The sequence below is a fragment of the Zea mays genome, chromosome 5 (genome assembly GCF_902167145.1).
Source record: "Zea mays cultivar B73 chromosome 5, Zm-B73-REFERENCE-NAM-5.0, whole genome shotgun sequence".
Lineage (NCBI taxonomy): Eukaryota > Viridiplantae > Streptophyta > Magnoliopsida > Poales > Poaceae > Zea > Zea mays.
Genome location: NC_050100.1, coordinates 204,172,889 through 204,193,357, shown reverse-complemented (window position 1 = coordinate 204,193,357; position 20,469 = coordinate 204,172,889). Strand labels below are relative to the sequence as shown.

At 42.4% G+C, this 20,469-nt stretch overlaps 1 protein-coding gene across 34 annotated transcripts; it reads left to right on the top strand.

Moving 5' to 3' along the window:
- The first annotated feature begins 6,391 nt into the window (after positions 1–6,391).
- Positions 6,392–20,432, top strand: LOC100280329 (uncharacterized). Of its 34 annotated transcripts, none has more exons than XR_004858190.1 (11): positions 6,392–6,718; positions 7,971–8,028; positions 8,357–8,480; positions 16,836–16,934; positions 17,011–17,130; positions 17,512–17,621; positions 17,959–18,018; positions 18,397–18,504; positions 19,195–19,265; positions 19,362–19,501; positions 19,957–20,432. XR_004858190.1 is itself a non-coding variant. In XM_035967977.1 (10 exons), exons 1-9 carry the CDS (start codon positions 6,561–6,563, stop codon positions 19,262–19,264), a joined length of 882 nt encoding a protein of 293 aa, XP_035823870.1. In that variant the 5' UTR covers positions 6,392–6,560; the 3' UTR covers position 19,265; positions 19,362–20,432. The 34 variants fall into 34 exon arrangements, 9 of the variants coding, with proteins under 9 accessions (XP_035823870.1, XP_008643549.1, XP_020408898.1 ...); XR_004858187.1 differs by having other exon boundaries at positions 19,172–19,265; XR_004858188.1 differs by having other exon boundaries at positions 19,172–19,265; positions 19,337–19,501.
- The last annotated feature ends 37 nt before the right edge of the window (positions 20,433–20,469 follow it).

Sequence of the window (20,469 nt, the reverse complement as noted above, 5' to 3'; positions counted from 1 at the left end):
TGCATGCCTCGGTGAAGCTCCCCGAGCAAGGAATCGGACTTTGCTTCGCCGGAGAAGCCAGTCCACGGTCGCCGGACTTCACCCGATCGCCGGTGAACGTAGACCGGGTAAATCTCTGCCCCATTCTTCGATTCCTTGTGCACATCGCCTCTACGTCACCCCGTGGAGCTCACCGTGCCTTTTGATTGAACTAGATCGCCGTGGTTTAGCCGGAACACCCGCCGCCGACGAGATCACCCGCCTGCGCGCGTGGACCGGCCGATTCCGGCCACCTCCGCCGTCGAGCCGTACACCGCTGTGACCGCCAGGACCTCCCGGAGCCAACCCCGCCCCTCGCCGGACCTCTCTCGCCGCCGGTAAGCCGCGCCGCCCTTTTCTTTTCCACGGGTACTGTTTAAACCAGGGGAGGGACCGCGGGGGAGAAGAAGAAAAGGGTAGGGGGTTTTGTGCATTGTCAGTGACTCAGGGGAATAGTGGCGCAAGGGTAGAAATGAGTGAGTTGATTCGGATTAAACGCAGGGTCCTCGGTGTAAACTGTTTTTCCAGGAAACCCTTTTTAATAATCTGTTTTAAATTCAAACAGAACTTGGAAAATTCATAACTTTAGTTTGAGTTACCCAAATCGAGTCAAACCAATTTTGCCAGATCCCAAATAATGTAAACTACGTAGGAAAAATATAAAACCCCTAAGTGTTACAGAAAACTTTAAAGTCTTGATTTAATTATTGATTTGGCCAAAAGCTAAATAATGGGAGGAAAAATAGTTGCACTGTTAGACTGAGGTTAAGAAAATTTGGAGAAGTACCTAATCACTTCTTAACCTGTTTAAAAATAATAAACCTCTCTGTACACCCAGTTAAGGTAGAGTTTACCATTTAAATCCTTTTTAGCCTAAAGTTTAAGAAAATGTTAATGGAGGTTTAAATAAAGAACTAGAGAGCACCCACATTTTTGTTAGTTTACTTATTCAGTATAGTTCACTAGAAAAATTTATTATACCCTTGTTTAGTTCAGAATAAATGAGATACCTTTTATTTTAAGGAAATAAGGAAAACTTAGAAAAACCCTAGAAAAATAACCCAAGGAGAAAACACCCCAAACCTTGGGATAACTAATGTTTTGTTATTATGAACATAGGAAAAATATGAAACCTGTTGTTTGATATTTTTCAAATAACAAGTTAGTTATAAGCACCTTTTTGGCATAAAACTTTAGAAATTCACAACTAAATATCTAGGATGCATTTTTCTGTGATTTTTAATACAAGAGCCTAATACCACCTATGTACCTGGACAAAAATAAAATTTGGTACAAAAACCTCAATTAAATCATAGCTATAGTGTAAAGTGCCTCTTAAGAAGTTATTCTTGTTAATTTTGCACAAGTAGTATCTGAATCAGTATCCACCTCAAACTTGTAGGACAGATTACAGTGACCAATAGTAACCTACTGTAAATTTTTCAGAATTTTTGGAAAAAATTAAATCACTGTTGTAGTTCAAACCCACACTAGAAATTCATAAATAGAAATGAAAAAGGGAAATTAATAGTGGGAATTAATGCCACCCTAACCCAACCAGCCAAACCGCTTTTATTGCCCACTAAAATAAAATATCTCAGGGAAATACAATCCACTATGCTTATCTCTAACAAAACCCCAAACTAAATTGATAAGCATATACCACTAAGAGCCTCGTATGGCCAAGAAACCCTAAGTTACTAACTAACTTAGTTTTCTTTCACTTAGCATAATGTTTACCAAATCCTGCATAATCATGGTATGCATATTCTTATTCATTGCATTCGATAGATTGCAACCTCGCTGACGGAGAGTACGTCCTCGTGCCGGAGCAAGGAGCTGCTCAGGAGGTAGCCCCAGATCCAGCACCCGAGCCTGCACCAGAGGATCTGCCTGCCCCAGCTTTGGAAGGCAAGCCCGGTTTTATGCATAACCTGCTATTTATGCTATTTTACTACACTTAATGATTGTAGGATTGAATGTGAAGTGTAGGAGTTATTTGAAACCCTAGTTGCATGATCTCAGGAATCCTATTGAGATGAATACTAGTATGCTAGGTCGAGTAACTGCTTTATTAATTAGGATCTCGGTAGAAGTCGAGTGATTTTTTGAGCACTCGCGCGAGGTCAGGAATTGGTTGTACCCACTTTCATATCATATTGATGATTGGTCTGTGGACAACAATCCATGGGGATTGGTTGTCTACGAGATGGAAAATTGAAATAAGGACTAACGTGCGGATACCTGTGTCAAGTGTTTGAACGTACTAAACACATACCGAGAAATATGGTAAATCGGTAAGCCTAGTACCTGAGTGAACCTGCCCACAGACATATCCCCTCACGCGACCTGAGACGTGGTCTCCCATTCCGGTTATGGTGGGTACAAGTGCGGTCACTGCACGACGACAGTCGGGGTAAGTGAGGCATTGTACGCCAAGGCGGTGAGCCCTGATCTGTTGCCAGGAAATCGATGGGGACGGTTGATGTGTGTGGGGACAGAGTGCCCCTACATGTCGTGTCTTTAGGTTACCTTGCAAGGATAAAAACTCGATTCGAATCGTCTGCTTCTCGCAGCTAATGAGACTGCTTGATCCATTGTACTGCATTGAGTAACAAGTGGAAATGTGATGAGTTGATATAATATGTTGATTGCTAAATATGTTTGATACCATGTATGAGTAGATAGTACACATTTAGCCTTAAGAGAGTCACACTTAAACTTGACAAAGCTAAAATTTGATTTACAAACTCAGCTAGTGCTTTTGGCAACCCAACCCCACAGCCAAACAGCTGCATGTCTAGAGGTAGAGGAGTAGACTCCTCACACCGGGTAAGTCTAGCTGAGTATTAGTATACTCAGCCTTGCTTGTGGCATAATTTTACAGGTTCTCTGGAGGACATGGTTGCTGGAGTGACTTGGTCGTCCATCTTGCCACCGGATTGGACAGTCGAGTGGGATCCTGCCTCGGCTGAGGAGGAGCATGAGGAGTGATGGGACAGGCTTCCCCATCTCTCTCTTTATTTATCGTTAGGGTCATTCCGCTGCACTTCGAACAGTAATGACTACTTTTGCAAAAACTCCGATGATGATGTAATAATTTAATACTCCTTAATGTATGGTTTTATGCTTTATTGGGCCTGTTTGGTTCAGCTTTTTTCTGACCAGCTTTTCTGATAATCCGGCTGTGGAAAGAATCTGGCTGTGTAGAGAATCTGAGTATCATTAGGATTACGTGCGGAGGAAGATAAAGGTGTCCATAGGACTCAGGATCTAGAAAGTGACGGATTTCTACTATTGCAACGACTCAACCGATTATGTGTTTATGTTGATTTTGAATGGTTTTTACTCAAACAAATTTTATAGAAGCTGACTGAAAAGCTGAGCGTTTGGCAGTCCACAACAGCTTTTGGTGGCCAGAAGCTCCAAAAAGCTGAAACAAACAGGGGCATTGTATTTGCTCTGTGACTCACCATCGAGTGAGACTGTGGTACTTGATTCTGTCAGTGGCCTCGTCGGACTAGATCCGAGGGATTGACGGGTTATTCCCATTTAAGTGTGGTCTAGCCTCTAAAGCGGAACTTAGGCACTTAAGTTGGAATAATTCGGGTAGTTCCGCCACACCCACGCCCCACACCACCACGAGGATCGCAACCGCGCTGCAGCTGCTCACACACAGTGCAACAGACCTCCTCCATGGATCCAGATTCAGTGCCTTAGCCAAGGTAAGGCACCACGTACCTTGCCTTCTACAGCAAAAGGGACACAGCAGGAATACGTCTGGATCCCAAACAGGTTATGTTTGCACATAGTACAGCTTACCAACAGCACATGCAAACAGAACACAAACATACAGCTAATTTTGAAGGATGTTTATATAGCATTTGTTTCAGTTTCTTAAGCAATACATGGCATTCAGAAATTTACAATTACACCATTTGGGCATTGCCTGGCATACTAACTGTCATTCATCAGGCTACTCACAAAATACTATAGTTAGCCCACAAAATATTGTTGTTAGCTCTATCCAAAATACTATCCAATCAACTTGCAAATCTAGAACAGATCTTCATCATAAAAATTTTCATCATGACTAGCCATAGATGTTAGGAGCCTGGTAAAATCACCAATGACCCTGTACTCATGGAGGTCCACATTTGCTTCTTTGTTGCTGGTGTTATTCTCCACTTGTACATGTGGTGGTGCACCATCTTCTTTCTTTTGTTGTTGCCAACAAAATGCAACAAATTAGTTCAGAAGTGAGCGACAACATCAATATTAAAATATCAAGATTGCAGTATACCTTTGCTCCCTTTTTTGTTGGTACAGCAGATTTAGTCGCCTTGCGCTTCCCTTTGCGTAACTTCTCAATCCAACTTTTCTTTCTCTTTGAGCCTTTCAACTGAACCTCTTTTTTCTTAAGTTGTGCAGTGCCGAGCAAGTCATCTCTTTGTTGCATGTTTGGGCTAATATTTTCTTGGTCATTACATGGTTTTTCATTGGCAACACTAGATGGTGCATTGAGTTTATCCTCTACTTGTGGACCAAGGAGATCAGGTGCATTGTCTATTAGCAAACAACACTCTAGAGAAATGGCTGCTTTATATGCCATGTTGAGAAATTTATGAGACAAAGATCTGAGCCTAAGTTGAGCCTCCAACTTTGGATTTTCCACCACTTCCCTTCCTTGTCTATCCAGTATGCTTCCACTGCATGCTTCTCTAGTCCATCTTTTTAGGACATAATGTGTGGGTAACATTTTTATATTCATCAAATCAAGCACTTTCAGACCATGTGCACATAATATCACTGCATTCAGCCCATTTTTCTTTCACCTTGTATATACTATCTAGCCAAGTTTGCTTATGCACTTTATATCTCATGCTGTCAAATGCTTCTTCGAATTCTATTTTGTCCTCATAGCGATACATGCAAGCACTAAAATCAGAGAGAATATGAGATTCTTTCTCTTGGCCCTTCACTGGAGATAAGTGTTTGACAGCATTTTGCATGATGTGAAAGGTGCACAATCCATGATATGATTCCGTGAACACATTGGGTATAGCCTTTCCCATTGCTGCATCTTGATCAGTATAAATAGTTCTAGGTTGCCTATAATTATGGGCAGCTAGAAAGGTCTCAAAGAGCCATGTAAATGAGGCTTCTGTTTCATCAAAGAGAATTGCAGCACCAAAAATAGTGGTTTCTCTAAACTGATTGAGCCCAAGAAAAACACCAAATGGCCTATATTCTTTATTTGTGCCAAAAGTAGTGTCAAATGTGACAACATCACCGAAATGTGCATAGTCTAGAATCATTTTTGCATCAACCCAAAATATGTTGGTTATGTGCTCCTCACAATCCACTTGCAAAGCATATTGGAATGATGGATTCTCTGAAATTTTGTCATGAAAATATTTCAGCATGCTTCCGGCTTGCCCAAAAGCCAACTCCCTCTGCCGTTTGCTTTGTAAATAATTTTTCCTATCACGACAAGTGTAGCTAAGATTAAGTGGTCCACCTACTTGACGGCAAGCCAAATCATGTGCAGCTTTTGGCCTGATTCCAGAATCATCTGCAGTTTCAATTTCAAAGGCTTGCACTTCTGAAATTTTCCTCTGTGATGCCATCAAGTGGCGGGTTTCTGGCAAGTGAAGCTTGTAGTTGTGTTCAAGCATAACATCAGTAACTTCATAGTTTTCTGCCCCTCGATCCAATGTGAGAGTCATTCGGGATGTGCAGCCCGTTCTTGTTTCAGCTCTAAAACACTTGGTCACATGATCAGTTTGCCCTTTTCTTCGGTGGCCCTCATTAGAACAAACAAATCTGCATGAAGTAACCTTACCATCATAACTGCTGACATTTGAGTATCTTTTCCTCACATCAAAGCCTGTATGCCCCCATATGCCACCCAAAACTGCCAAGCCTCATCTGGAGTTTTGAACCTCAAACCAATTTGAGGTGTCCCCTTGCCAAATTCTACCATTCCCTTAATCCGGAGTTTATTGAAATCTATGGCACATGGAATGCATGACATGCTACAGAAAAAACTATGGCACATGAAGAGAAAGGGAAGCTTACTGAAATCTCAAATCTCAAATTGGTAAGCATTCAGTGAAGAGAAAGGGAAGCTTACTGAAATCGGAGGGTTGGGCTACTGGATCGACGACGCGCAGCACCGGGTCGAGGAGCGCGCAGGGGTACCAGGACGGCGGCGCACAGGGCTCTCGGGCGGCGCGGCACAGGGCTCCCGCGCGGCAGGCAAGAACAAGCGCGCGAAATGCGGCAAAACGTGTGCCTGCGCGCGCTGCGAGTGAGGACCGCGTCCTGGCTTGGTATTAATTGGAGTCTCCTCTGTTGTTTTGCCTACACACGACAGGAGCCATTGGATCGTTGTTGGAGGGCAGATACGGAGGGGCAAGGTACGTGGTGCCTTACCTTGGCTAAGGCACTGAATCTGGATCCCTCCTCCACCTCCACGCGAGCGGACGACACGAAGCGGCCATAGCCGCACGTTGGGATCCCCTCCGCTACGCCTCTCGATGGTCTCCGCCAGCGCGCCGCCGCCGCAGGCCCAGTCCGACGCGGCCGGGTCGGGGGAGGAAGTGAGCAAGAAGGTGCGGAAGCCGTACACAATCACCAAGTCCCGGGAGAGCTGGACGGAGCAGGAGCACGACAAGTTCCTCGAGGCCCTGCAGCTGTAAGCAGACGCGACCCCCTGACTTGGATTCCATTTTATTTTGGTTGATGCTCGCTTTGCGGTTCACAGGCCTGAAGCGCCGGACTTTGTGGTGTATTCTCGCTAGAAGACTAGATGTTTTCTGTCTTTTTGATACGTTAATTATGTCGTCGTGGATTTTTACTTTTTAATGTCTTGAGCATTTTTTCTAAAGATATGGAGCAGTCGTAATAATTAGTCGGTGCATCTGTTTGTTACTTATTTGAATTTTACTATCATTTTTTGTAACTCAATTTCTTTTTTATGATTTCAATTTAGAACTTTATAATTAGTCGAAGGTTTCCCTGTCATTTTTAGGTCCAACATAGGGAAACAAATTATGTGTTCGGGCAGTTCAGCTACTGTGATTCACAAGCTGAATATGAAGTACCGAGTACATGTGAAATAGGATGAATCCAATTTGCAGAATTTGGAATTTGAATTGATGAAGAAATTGTGCTGACCCTTTGCTTTACTGGTACTACATCAGGCAGTCTTTTTAGGTTTAGGATTCAACTAGGACTTGATTCATTTAAGTGTTTTCGGTTTTTTTATGTGGAACATACGAAAATAAGATGTATTGGGCGTTTGGGCTACTGTGGTTCACTGGTTCACAAGAAGAATATGTATGACAAATAGGAAGCATCCAATTGCAGATATTGGAACTTCAACTGATGAAGACTCTAGTGCTCTTTGCTCAACTGGTTGTGTCATTTGGCTGGGTAGGGCACACACTAGATTCTGTAAGCCAGCAAAGCATGTGTTCTTGCAATTAGTCTACCGACACAAGTTAATCAGGATCCAAAATTCATCCATCTCCGTCCAGTTGAAAAGGCGCCATGCATCTTTGTCAGCACATGCTTTGCCGATGGCCTTTCAGAATGCACTCTTACACGCATGGGTTGTTAGTAGCATTCTGCCTTCTCTTATTATCTATCTGTTCCATAGTATTTTGATTGCAAGCATTAACTTGGTCATGATTGGACACCTGAATTTATTGACGTCTTTGAGCATCATGATTTGTTGTGCGTGATACCACTCTTGGTCCCAAACTCCCATAGTCTCTGCACAACTTTTTCCGGTGTATGATTGTGACGATAGCGTCCCTTGTTGCCACAAGAACACCACATTTACTGTTCTTGAATCCATACACATGTCCCAAAAATTTAGTGAAATATAAGACCATATCTTGCATGTAATATTCATGTGTAAACTATGTTTCTTTTCTTTTTAGCTTTGATCGTGACTGGAAGAAGATAGAGGCTTTTGTTGGCTCCAAGACTGTCATCCAGGTATTCCTATTGTAAATGGAACTATAAGTTGTTTAACTTTATAAGAAGCCTGATAATCAAACTATTTAGCATATGCACCAACAAATCAAGTGAAATAATCCATCAAATATTCAATTTGTTACCTACGGATGGTGGTTAACAAAGAGCTGAGGGATTTGCCCTGGTTGTGTTCTTTTTCTCTGCATTACAACATTAGAAATAGCAATCCATTTGGATAACTCATTTCCTGGTCCTACATTTTTCATCGTTGCATAAACTCCTATCTGTTCATTATCAATTATATCATCTTAGAACAAATTTCTTTTGGTACTTTGATTTGCTGTTGTAGATTAGGAGCCATGCACAGAAGTACCTTTTGAAGGTTCAGAAAAATGGAACCAGCGAACATGTCCCACCTCCACGACCAAAGCGAAAAGCTGCCCATCCATATCCTCAGAAGGCTTCCAAGAATGGTGAGACTTCATATCCTCAGAAGGCATAAAAATAATGATCATATATATCCATGTCATGCGCTGTGGAGCATCAAATTCACCAGCACCCTTTGTGTTGGGGACTTGCTCTCAAATGCTATAAATTGAGAACAAGGCAACACAGAAACAGGTTATTTGTTAATGACTTTCGTCCTTCGAAGCATTATTTCCCCAAGGATATAATGATTTTCGGACGAAGGTCATGAAGGACATACCTTCATCATCTCAATATACATATATGTACACACATTAACAGCAAACGAAGCATGCAAAGCATAAGAAACAATGTGAAGAATCATATAACATTATTATATATATTTTTCATTATATAATTGTTAATGAATATAAGGACAATATCGAATTACATTTAGTACCTTCGACTTGACAGAAGACAAAGGTACAAGCGTGACGCAAAAAACAAATGCCAAGTTAGCGTGAACAGTACGGGAGTACTGTTCATCTATTTATAGACACGGGACGCAACCCATGTGAAATTACATTCATGCCCTTTACATTTGCTAGTGACTCTAAGGTAATCCACCGAGGTCTAAATAGCCTTTTTCCTTTTAAGTCGGTTCCCTTTTCTGTCGTCATGCCGAAGCTCCCTTGCGCGTAGCTTCAGCGCTGTGTCAACCTTCGTGTTGTTCCTGCTTCTCACTCTGTGTGGTTCTGATCCGAGTCCGAAGGTACCTGTTCATATATAATACTCGGGAAATATTGTTAAATCATGTTTTTGATGACCTTCGGAAGACGAAGGCCCCCAACAGTAGCCCCTCGCGATATTAATTTGTTAGAATGACAAATTCAGATTGCGACATGGACGAAGACTCTAAGCCGAAGGTCCGAAAAAACACCTTCCCTTTGCTAGAATAGCAACAGCCAATGACAGACGGGGCCCTCCAACTTGGAGCGCACTGGGCGTATAAATAGGAAATCACACCGACTGCACTTGACACACTGCTTGTGCCATTTGCCTTATTTCCTCAATTTTACAACTTTTGCTTACTAGCGCTTGATAGCTCTCAAACTTTTGAGCTTTGGTTTGTAGGACACATTTTCGTCATTTCCGAAGAGAAGATGTCTCAAGACAAGAAGGCAGTTGCTGAGACGAAGCTAACTGAAGAGGAAAAGCTTCTTGAGGAGAAGATTGCTGGGTTTGTTGAATCAATCGCAAAAACAAATACAGAGAAGATCACTAAAGAGATACTGGAAGGCTTGTCTGAAGATACTGATGATAGCGACAGCTATGATATGGAGAGTGGAGGCGAAGACTCTGAAGATCGGCCCTGGCGACCAAGTCATACAGTCTTCGGGAAATCAACTATCAAACAGAGTCATCTAGATAATATGAGAGGAAGGTATTTTCGAGATATGTCTATCGTGAGGGCTGACATAGACAGGGCCGCTCCTGCTCCCGAAGAAGACGAAGTTGTGATCTTCCGAAGCTTCTTCAAAGCTGGACTTCGGTTCCCGTTGAGTAGATTTGTGGTTGAAGTTTTGAGTACATACCAGATCTACCTTCATCAGATTACTCCCGAAGCAATTATTAGAATGGGGATTTTCGTCTGGGCTGTGAGAAGTCAAGGTCTGGAGCCAAGCGCAAGATGTTTTTGCAGTATGCATGAGCTCTCGTATGAGACGAAGGCCTGGGGTAAAGAACAATATCACAACAATTTCGGCTGCTACAGCTTTGTTGCTCGCTCCGGCGTAAGCTACCCAGTGCCAACATTCCGGAAGAGGTGGCCCGGAGACTGGATGAAAGAATGGTTCTATGTAAAGAATGATTTAAAGGCGAGAGAAGACATTAAAGAGATCATCATGCGCCCCATTTGGTCCCACTTCGGCCTCCGGAAGCCGAAGGTTGAAATTGACGAGGCAGTCGAAGCATGCCGAAGGGCTTTCAGCACAATTTGCTCTTTTGTTGGGACAAGGGACTTGCTTCAAGAGCATATAGCCTACAGAATATGGCCACTTGTAGACAGCTGGGAAATGCCGAAGGACACCATCACTAACCCTAGCGAGGGCGGCCTAGTTCGACTGAAGTACACCTTCAGGTTTGAGGACAAATTTGTCGAACCAGATGATGACTGGCTGAAGTGTATTGAAAATACTAGTGATGAATTACTTGGAGCATATTCCAAGTCCGAAGATAATGCACTATCTGCAGCTTTCGGGAGCCGAAAAAAGAAAAGATTAAATAGGGTTTTTGATGCTATTGGATTTGTGTACCCTGACTATCGCTACCCACCACGGGGGCAGAAAAGAAAGGGTGTATCCTCTGAAAAGGTTGCTGCTTCGGCTGCTCCGAGCGAGCCTGCACCGAAGGGTAAAAAATTGAAGGTCCTTACCCACCGACCACGCTACATTGAACCGGCCGTAATGCCTGAATTTGGTGGGGAGACATCTTCAGCTACTGAGCCGAAGGAACCTGCCCCTCCCACACAGAAGATTGAAAAGCCGGCTGCAGTGCCGAAGGGTCCTTCGAGTAAGGTGATTTTAACAAAGGTTGCCGAAGATAAGACCGAAAGGTCAAAAACTGAAAGAGCAACAAAGATGTCGGGGGTTCTGAGTCCTTCGACAGAAGCAACAGTGCTGACGGCAGAAAAAAGTTCTGCCACAACCCCTAGAAGGAAAAGGATGGTGAATGTTTTAGATATTTTAGACACACTGGATTCAAAACGCCCTTCTTCCACGAAGAAAACTGCCGGAGCTGACAAAACGCAACACAAAGCTGGTTCTGAGCAAATAGAAGTCGAAGCTATAAAAAACCAGGATGAAGCCGAGGCAGGGCCCAAAGTGCCTGTTGAGACGAAGCTTGCAACAACCGAACAAGGGGCCAAAGAAATGATTCCAGATACTAATATAGTTTTTGAAAAAAGTGCGGCCAAAGAAGCCGAATCTCTTACCCCCGAAGCATCCTCCGAGGATCTTGATTATATCATTCGACATGCTGCGGGAAAGAAATTATCCAAAGAAGAAATTTTTGAAGCCAAACACTATGCTCGGGAACTGAAGTATCCAAAGGGGGCCTTAGTGTTTAACGGTATGGATGAAGATGATTTCTTGTATTGTCTCCCGGACAACAAAGAATTACCCGTCTGCCGGGAGATGGCCCGAAGCATGGGTTTCCCGAAGCTTGAAGCTGGCCTTTGCGCCATGACGAAAGATGATCTTGCAGATAGCCTTGCATATAATAGTCTGAAGGTATAAAAAGTTGTAAATTTTGAAATTTATATATTCTGTAATGGAGTCTTTTATATGTTAATTCATTTATTTTTTCTTGTAGGGCCTAATACTTAGCAACGCTTTAAGAGCGCAAAAGAATGCTGAAGACGAGAGCTGCACTATTGCTCTCAACAACCTTCAAACAGAGGTTATCAAGCTGAGGAACGAAGCCACGGAAAAAGACAAAATTCTACTTACATTGGTGGACAAAGTAAAGGAGGATGAAGCTAACTTAAAGGCTCAAACTGAAATTCAAAAGAATGAGATTGAAGACCTTCGAAGACAACTGGCTGGAGCCAACTTAAAGTGTGCTGTCGCTGAAGCTGATCGAGATGCCAGTGAATACTGGAAGAATTATTTAGAAAAAACAGTTGCAGAGCTTCGCTCCTCCAAAGAAAGATGTTTTGAGAAATCTGTGGAGTGTGTGAAGAAAATAAAGACTAGCTTTGCTAACGTGGGCGCGTATTCGAGCGAAGACAACTTTATACGAGGCGACCCCGAAGGCGTTATCGAATGGATCAGTAATGAAGCTGAATCTTTTGAAGAAATCTTAAGTGATCGTGGGGATGTTTGCGCATTTTCTGGCGCAAGAGGAATTGCGACCGTCTTGGAGAAGGCGGATTGTGATCACATTAAAACCTTGGCCCAGGCCGAAGCTGCCTTCTCCGTGGACGTCACGAAGGACCCCTCGACCGAAGCAAGTCTAATAGGCGGAAAAATTTTCACTGATATCTGGGAAAATGGCGGCCGAAAAATGGCTCATGAAATAATAAAGAAAAGAGAAAAAGATCTTCATGACGCTCGAGAAGCAGCAAAAGAGGCAGAAAGAGCAGCAGCACTCGAAAAACGAATAGGTATTACTTAATGGCTTTTAGCTTTGTCTTTTAGTTTTTTGTGACTTCGAACTAACTGATGTTTTGTACCGCAGCTAAACTTTCTCCTCCACCAGAGCCACTCGACCCACTGGCCAACCCAGAAACAAAGAAGGAAGAAGAAATTATTAACATGGCCGAAGCTATTATCGACGAAGTTGTTGCCAAGCTACTAAACGAAGCTGCTGAAAAAGTTTTGAAGGAAGTGTAGCTGCTATTGTAAAAACATTTCTAAAATATTAATGTAACATTTGCTGAACTAAGTTTGTAATATTTGTTGTTTATAATTTTTGAATGTAATATGTAAATTGTTTGTAGTTCGATTCTTTACGATGCATGAAACTTTACATACATAACGTTTTTGAGCCTTCGGCGAAAAAACACTTTCCCTTCTTTTCATGCTTCGTGAAAAAAAAATTTATATCTCGTGGGAATACCCATACTTCGTAAAGAACATCCAAGCTTCGTAAAAATATTAATGCTTCGTAAACAATAGATTTCTTCTTCCATATCAGAGCTGATGAAGTTGTACTTCTTCAAAACTTATTTTGTGCCTTAGCACAATTTTACTTCTTCGAAACATTCTCCGAAGATCAACATTGTATCCCCTTCTTGTGACATTGATGCAATATGATGTATGATGTTATGTTATGCGAAATGATGTGATGATGTTATGTTATGCGAAATGATGTTTATGCCGAAGTCACACTCACACCGCCATAGTGGAATACACAATCTGTTTGCCGTTTATTTTTCGGCTTCACCGCTTATTTTTCGGTGTATCAGCGCTGACTTTTCGCTGTAAGTTCTGCATCCCCTTAGGAACGTCTTTTGAACTTCTTCGCCTTATATTTCGGCGGTATTCACGTTAACTTTTCGCGCTTCGCCTTATATTTCGGCGGTATTTGGTTCTGCATTCCCTTTGGAACGACTTTTGAACAGAAAACTTACGCTGCGCTCCCTTAGGAACGACTTTTTGTAGCTTCGGTGAAACTTACGCTGCGTTCCTTGGGAACGACTTTTTGTAGTTTCGGTGAAACTTGCGCTGCGTTCCTTAGGAACGACTTTTGAGCTTCAGCAATTTCTGAACTTCGTGAGTCTGTGGAGAAGATATATTTCACTATGGCAAGAACGAAGCTATTATAAGAAATTGGAAATGGCAAGAAAACTAAGTTTACAATAATTGTTCCTTATTAAAGATGAAAATGACAATGAATGTAAAACTGTTTCAAGGGTAGGATATCTCTCAATAGATGTGTTTCGACTCTGGCACAGTACTGTTGACTGTGCGAGCTTCAGACTCCTCCCTGAAATCTCGCTGTTGATGGGTCTGTTGGCTCCCTTCTGGCTGCTGGCCTCGTGAATATGCAGGTTGTAGTGGTGGCGGAGGTGGAGGCTGTGGCCAAGACGCCTGTGGCTAGCTAGCCGAAGCAACAGAAGCTGTAGGATGGTTACCCACATACTCTGGTATGTAGGGTGAGTGATACGAAGCGGTGTGCATGACCTGCTTTGGCTGGTTCTGCTGAGCTGCAGCTTCTGTTATTTCCTTTTGTTTCTGAATGGTGACATGGCACATCCTTGTAGTATGGCCCTTGTCCTCACCACAGAATAAGCAATAAATCTTTCTTGACTGATCCCCAAACCTTCCTCCGAAGCCCCTGGCGCCTTTGCCTCTTGGAACTGGCGGTCGGAAAGAGCTTTGTTGTTGCCCCGAAGATTGTGAAGTATATTGTGACTTCTGCAGCTGACTTCCTCTGTCATCACTCTGGGTGGAGTGAATTGACCTAACATGCCTTGGGTGGATTCTTCCTCCGAAGCCCCTGGTCATCTCAGAGAACCTGTAGGCTTCTTCCCTTCTTTGACGAAAGTCATTATCGGCTCGGATATACTCATCCATCTTCTGAAGCAACTTTTCCAGGGTCTGAGGGGGTTTTCTGGCGAAGTATTGGGCCGTAGGCCCTGGCCGAAGCCCTTTAATCATGGCCTCAATGACAATTTCATTGGGCACAGTTGGCGCTTGTGCCCTCAGACGCAATATCTTCGGAAATACGCCTGGAGGTATTCTTCGTGGTCTTGCATGCACTGGAACAAAACTTGAGCAGTAACCGGCTTCGTCTGAAACCCTTGGAAACTGGTGATCAGCATGTCCTTCAGTTTCTGCCATAATGTGATTGTTCCTGGCCGAAGAGAGGAGTACCAGGTTTCGCAACATTTTTTACTGCCATGACAAAAGATTTCGCCATGACTGCGGTATTGCCCCCATATGAAGATATGGTTGCTTCGTAGCTCATCAAAAACTGCTTCGGATCTGAGTGCCCATCATACATGGGGAGCTGAGGTGGCTTGTATGATGGGGGTCATGAGGTAGCCTGCAGTTCTGCTGACAGAGGAGAAGCATCATCAAAAGCAAAATTTCCATGATGGAAATCATCATACCATCCATCCTCGTTGAAGAAGCCTTCTTGGTGAAGCTCCCTATGTTGGGGCCTTCGTTCTTGTTCGTCTTGAGCAAGATGGCGTACTTCTTCAGTGGCTTCGTCAATCTGCCTTTGAAGATCAGCTAGTCGGGTCATCTTCTCCTTCTTCCTTTGTACTTGCTGATGAAGTATCTCCATGTTTCTGATTTCTTGGTCCAACTCCTTCTCTTGGAGTGTTGGACTGGAGGCTTTCCTCTTCTGGATTCGGGCCTCTCGGAGGGAAAGGGTCTCCTGGTTTGGATCCAGTGGCTGTAGTGCTGCAGCCCCTGGCGCTGAAGCTTTATTTGGCGGCATGACCAAGGTCGGTGTTTGCCGAAGGTGGTCGAAAAGGGTTCACCGGAGGTGGGCGCCAATGTTGGGGACTTGCTCTCAAATGCTATAATTTGAGAATAAGGCAACACAGAAACATGTTATTTGTTAATGACTTTCGTCCTTCGAAGCATTATTTCCCCAAGGATATAATGATCTTTGGACGAAGGTCATGAAGGACATACCTTCATCATCTCAATATACATATATGTACACACATTAACAGCAAACGAAGCATGCAAAGCATAAGAAACAATGTGAAGAATCATATAACATTATTATATATATTTTTCTTTATATAATTGTTAATGAATATAAGGACAATATCGAATTACATTTAGTACCTTCGACTTGACAGAAGACAAAGGTACAAGCGTGACGTAAAAAGCAAATGCCAAGTCAGCGTGAACAGTACGGTCTATTTATAGACACGGGACGCAGCCCATATGAAATTACATTCATGCCCTTTACATTTGCTAGTGACTCTAAAGTAATCCACCGAGGTCTAAATAGCCTTTTCGCTTTTAAGTCGGTTCCCTTTTCTGCCGTCATGCCGAAGCTCCCTTGCTCGTAGCTTCGGCGCTGTGTCAACCTTCGTGTTGTTCCTGCTTCTCACTCTGTGTGGTTCTGATCCGAGTCCGAAGGTACCTGTTCATATATAATACTCGGGAAATATTGTTAAATCTTGTTTTTGAGAACCTTCGGAAGACGAAGGCCCCCAACACTTTGTATATCAAATAGTTGCTCTAATGTCCTCTCCCTGACGTTTGCCTTACTCGAAAGAAGCACGAGCGTCACCCTAGCCAGCATTCTTTTTATTTGGATTTGGATTTAGTAGAATCCAAGCCATCTTACTCATTGATTAGTAGAGGTCAATTCAATGCTCTAATAAGCTTGCGAGAAAGCCTAAGTGAAGTTCAGTCTCTTTTTTAGTCTGTCTCTTTTCAGTTTTTAAGCAAGTGACCATAGGGCAATGGAAAGATCTGATACGGCGTTATAGGCCTTGTAGGTTGCAACTCCTTCTAAGATAATAAAACGTAACCACGAGGGAGATTACGAATATTCCAAGCATATACATCTTAGGCCAGTAAGCTAAGGATAGATGAAATCCAGTAAGACAGCCAGAAGCAAACGAGTTATCAAGTGGCGAGATAAAGCTTTGTATAGCTGCTGTCTTTTTCATATATACATATGTAGAAAGGGGTATAGCTGAGGAGTTTTGAATTCGAAGAGCAGGCATATTGAGAATAAGCGAGTAGTTTGATTTCTTACCTCACTACTGTTTCAAGTGCTTTTGCCTTCTAGCGAGTGTGAGTTCCCCCTAGGTAGGGCTATAGACTAAAAGATATCTGTCAATGATAGAGCAGTAGATTTCTTTCTTTTAAGAGTTCTCTTGCTTGTTTTGATTCTGTTTATTGTATTCTGAAGTGAACCAAACTATGACCTCAAAACAGATTCATCTTCCATCCATAGGAACTCTGGCATGAACGTGCCTGTTTCTTCATGGGCTCATAGTTCCATCCCACAAGCTGTTGCTTCATCAATGGTGAAAGGTTTGTATTTGTGCTTCTTCTGTCAAAAGGTTTTATTGGAATATTCATCTGTTAATTCTTATCTTTCACCCAGAAGATTTAGGTGCTGGAACACCAGGTTCAAACAATTTTTGCTCAAGTAGTACTGAAGGCCTTCCAAGAACTTGGCAACCTGGTGAAACAAATGATCCAATAAATCAAATTCCGTCACTCCGCCGTCAGTACCTCATGATATTTCTGATAATCATCTTGTAGTGCAAAATACTTACTCCGATTCTGTCCATCTCTACTATTTCTAAGAATTATGTCTTAACCATCCTCCTGTGCATCTTTTCTTGTGAATTTGTAAGCTTCAATCTCAAATCCGCTGGCCCCTTCTTTTAGAATGAACCGAACCTCCAATATTCTCTTGATGATGCTTAACATACAGAGAAACGGTGTAACACAAAACAGCACAATCCATTTCTTTGTACTGTTTCTTTTTCAAATATTTTACTGTTTTCAATATTGAATCTATGTCTTGAATGAATTGCTAGCTTATCTAATTCATATTTACATTCTTGACATTTCAATTATGTCTTTCCAATGTTTGATATAGTTATGCCAGATTTTGCGGGAGTGTACAGCTTCTTAGGTAGTGTTTTCGATCCAAGTACAAGTGGTCATCTGCAGAAACTTAAGGAGATGAATCCAATTGACGTTGAGACGGTATGTCAGTCATGGATTTGCCTTATTTCCCTTTTCTATTCATAATCATAAGCATGTTCTAACTAGTCAGCAGTAACATTTGCACCATTTGTCCTCCAAAATAATGGCTTTTGTCAATTTCATAGTTACAACAACACAACATAAACAATTTATGCTAGTCTTTATTATGTATGATGCCTGGTAGTAGTTAAGCTCTCCTCATTCAAGCATTGTGACTGAATAGTCATCATTTTTCATTCTGTATTGAAACCAATAGGTGGCACGCTGAATTCATCATTTCCTCAGAGTTATGGTTCGGAACTCTGCCTGTGTTAACTCTCTGTCTGTTTATCATCAGGCACTGTTGTTGATGAGGAATCTCTCCATCAATTTAACCAGTCCTGATTTTGAAGATCAAGTAAGTAGTTCAAACATGCCCTCAGATTATGCCTCTACTAAATTGTTTGCCACTAATTGATGATTGTGTATTTCGACCCACTAGTAATTGCAATGTTTTCTTTAGGTGTCTGGTACTCTGGTTCATGTTTCAGTGTTTTGCTGTTTGCATCATTTCTCTATGGTATTTGTCCTCTTGTAGAGGTTTCCTTTACCTTCCTTAAAATATTAGTATCCAGAACTATGTTATCCATGATGTTATGCCATTTTTGCTGTGTGTATACGTTGGGGGTAGCCACTTTGAAAAATCCCATTCGGTCAGCATGTAAAGAAGCTACACGTGTTTTGTGTAGTTTGCGTTCTCGAACCATTCATGATCTTAATTGGTCCTTCTAAGCAGGTCTTGCCAATTCGTGATGCCAGTACTCAGCAGAGCAGGCCTGAAGTCCGAACCACTATCTTATAGCATAGACTCTTATCTCCTGACACCCACAAAGGGATGAAAGTGGTAATCCGAACTGTTAGAACAAATTTAATATTTTAAAATAGATATGCATAAAATCTAATGTTGATCTTTTCTTATGTTATCAAGCACATTAGTACAAATATGAATAAAATATTACATAAATTGTTTTATGTATTATTTGCTCCCTACAACACAAAACGTTAAAAAAATTACCGAATTTGTTTCCGAATCCATACCGAAGTTTATATATATTATTTGAGAAAATATAGAATGAATTTTAGGTTTACCTTTTATGAATCTTTACAAGCTGGATGTTAAAAACAAGAATGCAATTTTGTATTGTAGATTCTATATCCTATTTATTCGCAACCAAAGAAAAACGACTAAAAACTGATTACCGAATAAATACCGTTTCCGACCGTTTTCATCCCTCCACATTGTATTAAGGGACAAAACACAAGATTAATCTGTGGTCAGTTTATCAGGTTACACAGATTAATCTTCCGAACGTTAGTCTTCACTCTTCAGTGAAAAACTAGTCTGTAAAGTACGCCAGGTTAGCCAAGTGCCTCAGCACTGGGAAACTATTTGTATACTAAACTAGGCATGCACGTGCAGTATAGTTGGATCATCTAATCAGGATGCAATTTCTCTTATTCTCAATCGTAAAAAAAAGGAACTGAATTGTGCTCTATGCATTTTGACACAGAGGAAGTTGTTGTCCTTATACAGCGCTTCTGATGGACCTGGGCTAGGGAGCTCAAGAAGTTCAGCTCTAGCGACGAGCGCGCCTTTCATGTAAGGTGTGCCCTCCTCGCTGTCCCGCCGCCTCTTTTGTTCCCACAATCTACAGACAAGTTCATGACTACTCCAGGATTAAAGGCGAGTAGTGTGGCCAGGTCTCTCGGCATATAATTTCAGTTCGACAGACCTCAGGAGGATAGTGCCTGCCCTGGCGTAGTAGCACCGATGAGTGATGAAGGAGGCGTTTGCACCTTTTGTGCTTCTCGCTAGCTCCATGCCTTCGGCTGACGATTGTGTAAGGCTATCCGCACTCATTTTACCTTATTTCTCTACTCTAAAAGGAATATTCTGTCCTGGTCAGCGAGATTCTTTACCCTATACTAAAATCATCTGCAGCCATATTTACCCTATATCTCTACTCTATACCAACCACTACAATTTTTATTTCCAATTTAATATTCCCCCCTCTCTCGTCCCATGGCGGGAGATGGAGCCGTTGGCCACGTGCACGAAAGAGAAGAAAATAGGGTAGGAGAGAGAGGACGCTGGATATGAGGTAAGAGAAGAGCAAATTTACGGTAGGGATGACTTTCGAGTTCGCGAGTGCAGGGCTTCAGTCTACTCTAAATATTTACGGTACCTTTTCGCGTTTGCGAGTGCGGCCAGCCTAAGGGTGCAGCCGTGTGCAGTAGGCTTCTGAAAGGTGATATTGGTCTGCGGCCTGATGTGTGTACATATAATTTTTGCCAGGAAGCGTGCACCCTTCCTGGCCTTTCCTATCCCCAAAAGCTCGGCCATCTAGGCTCGTGAAATGCTGCTTCAGATCAAGGCTGTCCTTGGAAATGGGAAGATGAAAGGAGAATCTGGGTAATGCCGGTTGCTCCCTTTCCCATTCTTTGTTGAGTTCAGCTTTCTGATTGGTTTCTGGTGGCCCTCTTGATACGGAACTTGTGCGCTCCGTCTGAGAAAGCATGTGTGCAAAGTTTCATTTGAGGAGTTGAGGCGATCATGGCGCTGTAAAATGCGGCTTATCTTCCCCCTTCAGGGCTGGTTTGGTGGACCAACCCTCAAACATTTGCAATTCCTATGTACGTCTGTAGTGCATCAGGTGTTGTTGCCCACGTGTAAAAGGAAAATAAATTCACAATGTAAAGGAGACTTGTGCGTTAGCACTACCATTTGAATTTATGAAATGTCAAAGCAGCCCAGCGAGTTTGTACTTGCCACATTTTTTTGTCGCTGTATCAGCAGTCTGGCTACTCT

Excerpts from the sequence above, each read along its gene's own strand:
- LOC100280329 (XM_035967976.1), top strand. The coding sequence starts at position 6,561 with ATGGTCTCCGCCAGCGCGCCGCCGCCGCAGGCCCAGTCCGACGCGGCC. Across the intron at positions 8,481-9,546 it reads TCAGAAGGCTTCCAAGAATG|GACACATTTTCGTCATTTCC; the intron begins GTGAGACTTCAT and ends TTTGGTTTGTAG. Across the intron at positions 11,703-11,784 it reads TTGCATATAATAGTCTGAAG|GGCCTAATACTTAGCAACGC; the intron begins GTATAAAAAGTT and ends TTTTTCTTGTAG.